The 13,043-nt window shown below is 35.5% G+C and overlaps 1 protein-coding gene across 1 annotated transcript in view; it reads right to left on the bottom strand.

Moving 5' to 3' along the window:
- Positions 1 to 13,043, bottom strand: part of MIPOL1 (mirror-image polydactyly 1) — a 286,282-nt gene that overhangs the window by 215,695 nt on the left and 57,544 nt on the right. Inside the window, exons 2-4 of the mRNA XM_080936131.1 lie at positions 4,949 to 5,155; positions 3,242 to 3,368; positions 1,987 to 2,092 (exon numbers count right to left, since the gene is read on the bottom strand). Coding sequence (XP_080792257.1) covers positions 1,987 to 2,092; positions 3,242 to 3,368; positions 4,949 to 5,082 — 367 coding nt within the window. The 5' untranslated portion in view covers positions 5,083 to 5,155. The remainder of the gene's footprint in view (positions 1 to 1,986; positions 2,093 to 3,241; positions 3,369 to 4,948; positions 5,156 to 13,043) is intronic.

Here is a 13,043-nt window from a genome sequence, read left to right as displayed (position 1 = left end):
AGCATGAAAAGATACATGTGTATTAATCTTATACTTCACAAATTCATATCTTTAAATAAGATCTGTGAAGTACAGTAATAAACAAACATCTGCACTTACATGGATTATTGGTTCTTCTGTGTTACAAAGCCTGAAGCATTGAGGACATGTGTCCAGAGTCCACCGCGCTCCTCTTCCTGTCACTGTGCCCACGTGACTGCTTTTCTTTTCTAGTGTTTCACTTTGGAATACACTTCACAATACTAGGTAGAGTGTGAGTTTATTGAAATTTTGTATCCGCTTACAAAATAATAAAAATTTCAAGAATGTTTCATACTTCACATGTACTTGTTACCTCTTAGAGTTAGTCAGCAGACAGGAAATTTACTCCTGTAGATATATTTCTACATGGCAAGTAATAATTTCAAATCAGTGAAACATTCTTCCTGTTTTCTTTTTACCTTTTTACTCCACTGCGATGTCACAGAGAAACTGTTTTCATCAGTTAGCGAAAAGTAAAACTTTTCACATGGAGTAAAGCAATAGCCTGTTCTGAATGAAAACTGTGCTAATGAGAACAATTAAATTCCTTCCATCTTTGAATGTGTTATTCAACCTGTTCCATCATGGATTCCTAAATGCATAACAATAAATAAATACCTTAACTACAGGCTTAACTGTATTATTCCAAAGTTAAACTGTCTTCAAGAAATAGATGACTTAGTTATATTAAAACATTACTGTTATGATAGCCCCAAATATATTCAATTATTTCTGTAGTATATACAAAATATTTAAAAACTAAATCTATTTATTACAGTACTGGCTTTGCAATTATATATATGTACATACATATATATGTGATTTTTTTTTAAGTTGGGCGACTTCCCGATTATTTCAAACTTCTACTTGTTATTACTCTCTTTTAATATAGTATCAATTTTTCTTAAAATATATACTTATAGTTCTCTACCACAAAGAAAAAGAGGTTGATGGTTATTTGTCACTAATAGAAAAGTTGCCAACAAGTATCCAACTGGAATATTTATTTGTGGTCATCTTAATTACATTATCACAGTGGTATTTATTTAGAATTACTGACAACAGTAATTTAAAGATAAAGTGCATTAATCATCTCTCTGATCTAAAATTCCCCAATTCTTTTGAATATGTAACCGAGTTAAGTATTTAAAATAGTATGACCTGAATTTAGTCACTGAATGATTTCATAAAATATAAATTGTTAATCATATTCTCTAAAATAATTCCATATACTTATGTATCATTTTACAAATTCTTATTTTTCTTAAAAGAAAAAAAAATGCAAGGAAAAAAAAAAGATTACAATGGACTACACAGATGGAAATCCCAGACTTCAGAATCCACTGCTCGACCGTATCCCTAACATAGAAGAACGTTCTAAATTTTTCTCCTTGCAAAGACCTGTGTAAAGTAAGATAGTTTCCAAAATGTAAGGCAGTCATACACAAGATTAAACTGCTGCCGCCTTTCACTTTAACTTAGGAAAACATTACCTCTGCCATCATCTGCATCATCAGATATTAACCTACTAACTGCATGAAACAGGTTGTTTTAATCAAATGTAGGTTTCCACTGATAAGAATATAGGACTGCCTTATTACAAAGGAGAAGGACGTCCTCTCTGAGAACTAAAACAGTAAGTGGTATTTGAACTGCTGGTTGAAAGGCAGAGACACTGGTAATCACGATTTCCCCTTGTTTGTTCAGGCCCTTCCAACAAAACAAACAACCTTTTTGTGATTGGATTGACATGGTGTTAACAATGCATTTAATGCCCAAATCAGTGTGAATACAGGTAAAGCCCTCACTAATACCAGTACCAGGATGTTAAAGCCACCTATTTTCTAAGCAGCCAAAAGGGAGAAAGGGCTTCTCCTCCTTTGGCAAACAAGGCAGTGATCTGGTATCCACCAGCTCACATCACAGTCACCTGCGAGCTTAGCAGGAACACTCCCCATCCACTACCTGCAGTCCTTTCTGCAACGTCAGCCTCCGCTGCTTTTTCTTGGAGGTCCAACTGAAGCTTTAATTTTCTCCTTTCTTTATCTTCTTTAGCCAATTTTTCTTGAAGCTAAAACACATTAGAAAAAAATGTTCTTATCTAATGAATGCCTTCTATATCTAATTAATTATAAAGTAGGATTTTATTGTTCTTAAATCTTTATATAGTTTTTAACTGCTTAAATACACTGATTCTAGAGTGCAAAATTAAGGTTGTAATATACTAAGTAATGACAACCTAAAATTATCGAAAATATTAATCCACATAGATATGTATAAATGCATAGACATAAAGCAGGAACAGCATTATTGCCAGAAGACATTTCATTCATTCCTTTGACCTAAAGCAAAGGATTCTGAAGGGCTCTACTGATCCTAAAATAATGGGTAAGGAATAGGATTATGTTTCTCTTAGTAATTCCAATATTTTGAAACAAAATCAATTAATGATCCTAATATCTACTATAAATCTGACTGTCACTACCGTCTCATCACATTCAGTTTGAATCAGCACTGCTGCCTGACTCAAATATGGCATGTAATAATTGCTAAATCAGAGTACAGAAAACATCTCATGCTCAAACAGAAAGTTTCTTTTTATTTTTTCCATTCTTCTCTATATTTTGTCATTTGTCTTGTTTTCTTTCAGAAACAACGTCCAGGCTTCAGTTTAATTAGCTCAAACAATAAAATAAGTAAAATCAAAAAACTGTATAGAAATTTTAAAAGAACCCATACAAGGTGAATATTATTTAATAAAATTACTTACAGACCGTAGGAATTTGAGGAAGAGCAAGAGGAAGCAAAACATTCCGTGTTCAATGAACTACATGCATGTAACAGGACCATAGGATACAGGGCATATAACTGTATTTGCAATTCTGATGCTTGGTTATTTATATTGCTGACATGAGAGCACGCACAGATACTAAAAATTCAAAAACAAGCTAACAGAGTAGCATGAATTGGCTGATAATGTAGCCAGTGAATATTGTTAATAACATGAATTGCCCCAAAGCGTTACAGATATGGGTGATGTTACAGAAAAGCTCATTTTCATAGCCAGTCACTTAACTGAGTCCTGCTTGATGACAAAGCAAAGCTACCAATGAAGAAAGAAAACCCACAGTAAAGCTGAATGATAATGGCCAAGAAAGAAAATCAGAACTGTCCACAGTTAAGACATTGTCACAGCAGTCAGACGTCGACATTTCTATACCTTTTCATTGCTTGCTCTGAGAATTTCCAGTTCTTTCTGAAGATATGCTACCGATGTCTCTTTATTTAAGTCTGGGATAGCTTGATGACAAATCACAGATTCATAATTCTTTCCACATTCCATAACACTGTCAATGAAAATGACTTTTAAATAATATATGATTCCATACAGGACACACGTTTCTTATTAACAATAAATAAAAAACTAAAGTTTAAACTTTTATGTAGTTAAAGTACAATGGCTACAAAACAATAAATATATCAATTTACAGATCTATCAATTTACCAACGGGAAAACTGAGTTTGTGGGAACAGACAGTGATCCCAAAGAGACTCTGGTTCAGTCTGACTAGGTCTGGTTCACTATACTTGACAAGAGTTCAGATTAGAAGCTATAAATGTTCTGATTTGTAGTTCTGTTTGGAAACAACTTGTGTTTTCTGCTTTCCTGAAAATGAAAACAATTTTTCCAATTTTATGAAAACACTATTATATTCATATTTTTGTTATTAACTGAAAGACATTAAAATTAATATCTATTCCCCAAAGAGTTAATAGTAGATACAGTCCATAGGACAGCTGACAACAATACCTACCTGGAGCAGGAAGTATAAAGCAGAAGTGAGAGAAAGATGGGTTGTTTCTGATGTTATAGTATTAAGTATGTAAGCACTGCTGGTGGTCCTGAAACTGGTCTTTGGCCTGAGTCCTGGGAGTCAGTGAGTGCAGGACTCTTGTGCTCTCATGCTGAATCATACCACACTGCTCACAGCAGGAACATAAGCTCTACCATTTATGCTTCCTGTGTGATTATAAAGATGAACACCCATTCTCCCATCATCCTTTCCTCTATAGCCTAAAATATTCTCCCTATTGTGCTTGAGTAAGAATCTAACACTAAGCTGGAAGAACAACAATAAAGTCATTGATTTTACTATATATTGATATCAATGAATATATCTAAACAATTTCTAACAGAATAGCAGCCATACAAAACTTTAAAAATAGTATGCCAGAAAGTTATAAAAAAAAAACAGATTTATGTTGTCATTTTAAAATCTAGCATTACCTTTACTGCACATGATTATCAAAATAGCATAATCTCATTCATAATAAACACAGGTATCATAACTCAAATTTCTTCACAGAGGATGACTTAAAGCCACAGAATGTAGAATAATAAAAAAGTCAAAAGGTAGAGTACAGGGTCACTCTAAAAAATTCAAATTACTTGAAACGGAGAACATGGTGATGTAAAAATAAACACCTCTGAGCAAGTTTGAGCTCTGGTGAATAGTATACCACTTACAGCAGTCTCACAAGTATCATTATATAAAAAGTCATAGAAAAGAAATAATACTGAATAAGAATCAAATTTCATTACTTTCTTTAAACTCATTTTGTGCTTTCTCTCAGCTATCTAGATACATTATATCAATATCATATATGGGAGCCCTTACAGAGATGTGAAATTGTTTCTCTTATTGAATTAATGATTTTATTTCTTTACATCTCAACTCTTGCTGCCTCCTAGCTTCCCCTCTCGGCGTTCTTCCTCCATGCTCCCTTTCCCGTTCACACTGAAATTGTTTTTAAATCACTAATGTTAAATGTATCTGACATGAAAATGAAGACGAGGGAAGATGTATTAAGGAAAGAGTTGTTTCAACCCTTACTTTTTAGATTAAACCCTGAAACCAACACGCACCTGCACTTTGCAGATGGCCCTTCATCTGGACAAGGTCGGAGGACCTGAAAGTTGCTGGATATTCTTCCTGGTAGTACAGGGTTCTCAGATGTGACTTCATGACCTACTTCGTGCATGCTCTGCTCAGGATTCATAGTCAGCTGCTCACCTACTGGTGCGCCCTCACTTCCCACCGAGGTCTCTTGTGCAAGACAAATATGGCTGTATCTGCATTAAACAAATGACATATAGGAAGGGTGTTGATCAAATGACCATCCTTATGAAAACACCCTCATGGACATCGTTACTACTGTCACTCTACAAATTAAGTGTGCACATCTGTCATCCAGACTCCCATATCCCTGAGCAGAAGACATTTAGATCAGGGGTTCTCAACTTTCCTAATGCTGTGACCCTTTCTTTACACAGTTCCTCATACTGTGGCAACCCCCAAACATAAAATGATTTCATTGTTAATTCAGAGCTGTAATTTTGCTATAGTTATAAATAGTAATATAAATATCTGTTATACAGGGTAGTTGATATGTGACCCCCGTGAAAACATCATACAATCCCGGAAGGTTGAGAACCACTGTTTACAGTAAGAGCTAACAAGTCCACTACACGCTGTGACCTGAGGGTTATTTTATTTTATTTTATTTTATTTTATTTTATTTTATTTTATTCCTAAAGTTGAAATTACTAGCAGATAGCACTAAAAATACACCTTCACTATACAAAACATTGTAAATTGATTACATGTTAATAAAGAATTTAGCACACATACACTTCTAAGATAAGAAGGTAGATGCAGCCCTTGCTATTAAAAGCTGTACCCAAACAAAAATGGACACATTTAGTCTAAGGCCCTGGCAGTTGACTATAGAATGTCAGTTGTCTCCCAATTATGTTTAAATGCAGAAATAGCAACAATGTTGAAACTTACATTCATTAAATATTAGCATTTAAATAAATGGCTAATCAAGTGAACATTAAAAGCAACTACCATTCAGGATAGTCCACACTATAGTCATGAACGGTGAGTTCACCTCAAAGAACAAAAGTTTCAAACACAGGATAAAGGGAAAGTGGCCTCCACACTCAACACCAACACTGAACAGTCTGGCTTCAACTAGTGCTCAGGGGAGACAAGTGATAAAAGCCAGCCGAACCTAACCCTAACCCATGTGTCCCCAGGTAGAGGGGCCTATGGCACTGCCCAGGTTTCTTCAACTTAGGATGAACTTCCTGTTCCCAGTTAGTAATGAAAATAATTTTTAAAAATAGCTTCTGCTATTTAGAACATTAAGTTTCCAGTCACTTTAGTGTACTGAAATGTTTGGAGTAAAGTCATGTGAATGCCCTGGGTTTTAACACCTGGAGAGAAGGTCACATGGGTGCTAACTCAGACCCTCTGGAAGTCAGATCAGCGTCTATGTTTCTCATTGCCTGCGTGATCACAGTTAATGGTGAGGACCATTCATTTAAACATATATTTTACTCGAAACAGCAAATATAGGAGTATGATAGTGAATCAATACTATGCAATGGAACTGTGATTCGCCCTGCCTGTAGGAAAAATTACAGCCCTAATAAGTGTATAATGCTGTATAAGATATTTAACACATTTGCTGTCTATGAAATGTAAGTAAAAATTATTGCTGACCTGAGAGAGTCCCTGGCATACCAGTAAAAATGATTTATTTCAGTAAACATCATAATATTAAAATGAGTGTAATAATTTTAACCTCAGTGTCATCAAAATACAATATATTATAAAATCAACTTTGTATGCTTAATTATAATCACAAAATTATTTAAGAAGTATCCACTAAGCAATATCTATTTTTAAAGATAAAATATATTTCATGGCATAATAAAGTTTCAGAAGATATCCCTGTTAATAAAATGAAAAGACACAACGTTGTTGAGGACACAAAGGAGAAGGGAATCATTGCGTCGTAACTGCACACTGGGAGATGACGGCACTCCAACATAGCATTATCCTCAAATGTTACATTTAAAGATTAGCTAATTTTGGAGATGTGAAAACTCTTTCATTGTTTGCTTTGTGTGTGTTTTCACCATTCTGTTTTTCTGGAATTCCTGACTTAAGAATGGAGCCCTCAACTCTAAATGAGAAGGTTTAGGGGCACAAAGCAGATAGTCTATCTTAAGTAGGTCATGCTTCATAACCCAAGTATATATGTCTATAAGTAACTCAAGTGAAAAGATCATTATATAAATAATAAAAACTGCCTTCAGAGACAGTTCATGAAAATCCTTTAAGTCTTATGCTGTCCTGCTGTTTATGGGGAGCAAAGACTCCTTATAAAAGAGACAGGATAGGCTGTGAGGTTATAAAGCCCCCACATTCCTAGAATAACAACACTCCTACTGTGTTAGACTAAAGACCCCTTTAAGAACAATTAGACTACTGTCTACAGCTTGGTTCAGTTACCTAGTGTATGTGTTTCTAGGCCTAATTCAGCATCTTTCTCCATCAATGTTTTACTACTAATGTTCTGGTTTTGTGCCTCTTGTTTTGTTCTTGCTTGTCTTTAACCCTGACTGATAGCTATGTTGCTATTTGTTTACTACATGTATAACGTTTCTGCTGGTTTAACCTGTCAGATTATAAGATTTCGTGAATTCTTCAGAATCACGAGTATTTCACTGTGACCATCCTCTATTCCAAACTTCTGGAGGAGATAGAGAAACTTCCAAATAAGAAAATATTTGTTTTCCTCTCAAATCTTAGTAGTGATGATACCCGAAGCAGTAGTAAAATAAATGCACATATTTCTGACACTTCTTTGCAGTTTTTTTTTTTTCACTATATTTTATATGTATGGGCGTTCTGCCTGACATGTGTCTCTGTATTACGTATGGCAAGTGTACCACTGCATGCCCAGTGTACATGAAGGTCAAAAGAGGCCACTGGACCCACCACAATGACTACAGTTGTGAGTGACCACGTAGGTTCTAATCTGCTAAAAGAGCAGCCATTGTTCTTAACTTCTGAGATATCTCTCTAGACCCATTTCTGAGACCTCTCCATTTTAATTCCAAAATGTTTTTAAAATTTTAGAGGTCATGGCAGGAGAATTTCTAGATACTGAATTTCAGGCCAGTCTAGCTCCAGAGTAAGAGACCCTGTACTAACAATATCAACCTCCCCCCAAAAAACAATTTCAAAAGTTAATATTTGGAACATTTAATATATAAGGAACCCATACTGTGTGGTTTAGCTCTATATCTAATTTTTTTCAGTCATAAAACCTTTTAGATTCCTAATTTGAACTGTTCATCTGACATTTGGAACCTGCTCTGCAAATCAAACTATCTATACTCTTTTATTGAGAATTTAATTTTACTTCAGAGTAAACAAGGCTGATTTATAAAATCTTCCTGCTTGCCTGCCTGCATTTTATTTTATTTTTTTAACAAATCATTTTTGAGAAATGCGATTTCACTAAATTAGTGCTAAATATTGGAAAGGCTTTCAAATGTTCTTCTTTAGTACCTTTTCTTGTATAAGTATTCAACTTTATATAGAAAATTTCACCTTTTAAATTCTATTACTTATTCAGTCTTTTGGTAGTCACTTGTGGAAAGCCGAGAGTGATATACCATGCGGCAGAGTCCTGAGAACAAATGTGAGTGGTGAGCAGAAACTTCTATTATGGACATTGGCACAGTTGTTATTTAAAGATGGATGTAATGATTTGAATATTTGAATGTAACGAGGTCTAGGCAAGAAATATACAACTGATTATATGTAACAAATATGCATACTCAAAACTCTGGGAAGACTTTACAAAGATATTTGCTCCAAAACTGAAAAAACAAGACTATACAAATAAGTGTGAGGATTGATGTTGAGGTGATACATGATTGGACAGTGGAGAGGTGGGCGGGGAAAAGGTAGGAAAATGGAAGAGGAGCAGGGATTGGGAGAGAAATCAAGATGAAGCTTGAGAAGGGTTATCTGGATTCAGGTGGACCTAATAGGCTTTAGGTAGATATGAATATTTTAAGGGATTCTATAGGTCTTTTATCTCATATAGAAGGGCAGTTTGTATTTATTCCATTGGATTTAATCTTACTATGTAGAGGGTTTGTGGATTGAGAATCTAATATATAAACATACCATGAAAAGCAATTGGGCTTTGGAGTAATGTTTGTGCTGGGTGGTGGGGTAAAGAAACATGCTGGGGCAGTTGAAAAACCCAGGACAGAAGCAGCAAGGCCGGCGGGGAGAACTCCTGGGAAGGGAATCGTGTGGAGAGTGTGGCCTGCTGACGGAGTGGGAGTCCGTGCGCTCGGCTCCATGCTAGAGCGGCATCTGTGGAGTGAGACCACGGGGCCGATGATCAGATAAGCCATCCATTTAATATTTACTGCAATATAAATGAATTGCCAAACAGCTAGTCCCGAGGTCAAAAAGTTGACAGATGGCAAGAATAACACCTTAAGAAAACTTATCTTCAAGAATCATTGTAGAAGATGCAGCAGAAAGATTTTGAAGAACCGGAGGAATAGGAAGTCCCCTGTGAGGTTGCATCTCCTAGAAATGTTAGAAGCTAGAGCAATCAGGTCTCATCTCACCCACATGAGTGCCTAAGCACAAAAGGAACCGCTACTGTGGTCTGGGGAAATAAATGCATGAGGCCTACATCCTACAAAAAGAACAACAGGCAAATAAGGAACAGTCTTCCCAGGTGAAGAGCACAGCAATAGGCTAGCCAGTACCAAATGGTCAGTCCTGTAAATTTATACAAGTAGTGTTCAGCAGCCTGAGTAGTTTGTGTTTATGTATTTAGGAGTATGCATATAACAGCAAGAGAGCAGAGGAATACATAGAAGAATTTAGAGCAAGCAAAAGGGGAAAGATGTGACTATCACAATTTCTCTCTATATGTGTATGTATATATGTGTATATATGACAATATATTACTATACAGTATGATCACATATATACAATGATATATATTCTATTATATAGCTTGCTTATTCACACACACACACACACACACACACACACTCATGTATATGGATATGAGAACAGAGAACAGATGTAGTGTCATGTGCCTGTAATCCTAGCACTTTAGAGTGGAGACAGGAGAACTGCCACAGCTAAAAGCTACAAAGTTAGACGCTATCTTTAAAAGGCTCCTAATAATAGAATTTATTTTAATAATATTTCAAAGGATTTTAGTTACTAAAATCAAGGAGGAAACTATCCTTTAATTGTGGAGTCTCCAATAAGCAAGAACTTTAACAAACCAGGTATTTTTTGTATTATATTTGAGTGAAAACTTCTAAACTGAGTAGCAGGGCAGAGATCAAGATGCGACTAATCCGGGGGGGGGGGGGGGGAATGAGATAAAATGGACTGCTGGTAAAGATACTTGGAGAAGGAGTAATCAAAGTTAAAAGATGTTGAAAATGTCACTTTTGAAGGCACCAAGATCACTGAGAAATGGCAGAAAATGAAGAGAAGAAATGAGAAACAAATGTAAATCTGGGAGGATAGAGGAGCATGCTGAAGAAGGAGACAAAATTAAAAAGAAAACACAACTAGTGGTCGGTAAAATACCTTTATCTGGTTTTTCATTTTAAAATTAAATTGTCTTATAAAGTAATTAGCACAAAAAAAAAAAAAAAAAAAAAAAAAAAAAAAAAAAAAAAAACCCAGAAAACAGTCTGGAAACCCTCTGCCTATTCCAATATCCCTCGCTGCCAGTCTACTACTGTTCCAACTCTGTACTCTCGCTCCTGAAACACTGAGTACATTTCAGGCATGCACTTAGATGTTTTGGTACAATTAAGGTTGTAATCTTACCTTGCATTTTGCAAATTTTTATTTATGTTATTCAAATCGTACAATAAACACAATCTCTGATTTAGTGCCCTCTCCGACTATGAGAAGAGCCCAAGTCCACTCTATTTCCCAGCTCTCCGTTCCAGAAGGAGGGTTACAGGTGACTGTGTGATGCTGCTACTAAAGGCTTAAGTGGAACTTGTCTGTATGACCCATCAATTCTGGAAAAAACTATACATAAAAACATGAATGCAAAAGTAATAAAGTGCTACAAAGGAAAGTTATTAGACGGTTATGCAAAGTGCTCAGTTAGAAAGATAAATACCAAAAGGAAGACAGATGTCCACTCTAAATCGACTCTTACCTCTGAGCAGACAAAACCTGAAACTGAAATTTTTCTATTGAAATTCTTTCTGGCCCTCTCTCCTTCTATCTTTCACATCTGAAATAGCATAGCAACTCTCTAGTAATCTATAAAAGTGTTTAATCAATGCTATTTTAAACTGTCCTGTCATTGTGACTAGCCTATTTAATATTATATAAATTCATATCTCCACATGGGATTAGTTTCTTTTCATAATCGATAAAACTATAAAGTCTTGACTTTTTTACCCACATTTAAGCAACAGGAAAATCACTGCAACCATTTCAATGTCTTTGTTTGCTCTTCTGTGGACACAGTTTTATATGGACATAGATAACTTACTTCAAGTGCATCTTTAGATGTCCCTATTACTACCTAATACCATCACAGTTGTACTAACTATGTGCAGTATCCTGGACAGCTTCTACTATGTGCTTCTCTAAAATGGTATGCCTGCTGCTGCCAAAAGTGTCTGCATCTAGATTGCCTAAGTCGATTTTGATGCTCCTTTTGAGATCAATACCTATGGTAGGGTAGCTACAATATAAACTTTGAAGATCTTGTCTCTCTACAGTGGACTTAGGCACAAGTTCAAGAAATGATTTTCACGATTGAAATAATTCTTATTTTACATACAAAGATATCAGGATTGCGAAAAGGTTCAGTGTCAATGTGTTTAAACACTAGATTCCTTAACCTAGAAAATAAACCAAATTATGACATCATTTTTTTATTTAGAAAAGAAAGCTCTGATGTTCTCTTTGGGCTCATTTCTCCACACAATTACACAGAAATGTATAATACCTGACGTTACCCAAGAAAGTATAATTCACAGTCCAAACTAAGAATCATTTCATGGCTATTACATAAAAGTGATAAGGTGGCTGGAATCAAACAGGGATTCTCAGAAGCTGGGAAAGTCTCTTCTGTCTGGCTTTGTAAATAGTTTGTGACAACTGGTATCTGTGTAAATGGATTTGATGGTCCCCTCGGGAGTCAATATTGTTTACAGAGCTGTTTCCTCAGAGTGGCTGAACTAGAATCATCCCTAGGGACTAGGCCTACCAGGTTACTAAGAATAGCAATGACCCAGTCACCTGAGAGCTCAAGAAAAGCAAAAGGCAAGCAGATAGAAGGAACGGTGGCAAATGCACATTAGAATAGATGCACCACTGTCGCTTTTAAAGTCTCTTTTTTATGAGACTATAATTACATCATTTCTCCCTTCCCTTCCTCCCCTTCAAACTATCCCCTATACTCCTACTTGATCTCTGTTAAATTCATGGTCTCTTTTTTCATAAATTGTTAGTGTGTGTGTGTGTGTGTGTGTGTGTGTGTACATAAACATTCCTGAATATAAACCACTCAGTCTATATAAAGTATAACTTAGAATTCATACCTAAAATGAACTGTAACAGGCATCTACTTCTGACGCCTGCAAGCAATTTATCTGTGCTCCTTTAAATTCTGATTTGAGGGGAAACAAGGAAGTAGAAATTATTATGTTTAGCAACTGATTCTGTAAATATAAAGATAAACCCTGTTGTTTGTTGCCTTTCATTCCTATACTACATCCAGTTTTTGCTATTAGAATATAAACTAGATATAATGAAAGACTTACCACAATGTCTCACATTTTAAACAAAGTCTTTTAAAATGAACGTTAGTTTCAAAATACCAGAAGACTAATATGAGAAAGAAGCTCCTAACTTAAAGGTATGTGTGTGTGTATGGATAAACATGTCTATCTGTACAAACACTACTTAGTCCAGTTAGTATGCATTTCCAATGCTGCCTTCTTCAGGAGTGGTAAATCAGTATTCCACATAAATGCTTACTACATGTGTTCCCTCTGACACACACAAAAGTGAAAGTCAAAACAAATATAAAAAATAATGACCCTCCAGAATGCATCACAGACCTGG

The sequence above is a fragment of the Micromys minutus genome (assembly GCF_963924665.1).
Source record: "Micromys minutus genome assembly, chromosome: 1".
NCBI lineage: Eukaryota > Metazoa > Chordata > Mammalia > Rodentia > Muridae > Micromys > Micromys minutus.
Note: the sequence above shows the minus strand (reverse complement) of the source record. Positions and strands in the feature narration are given on the sequence as shown.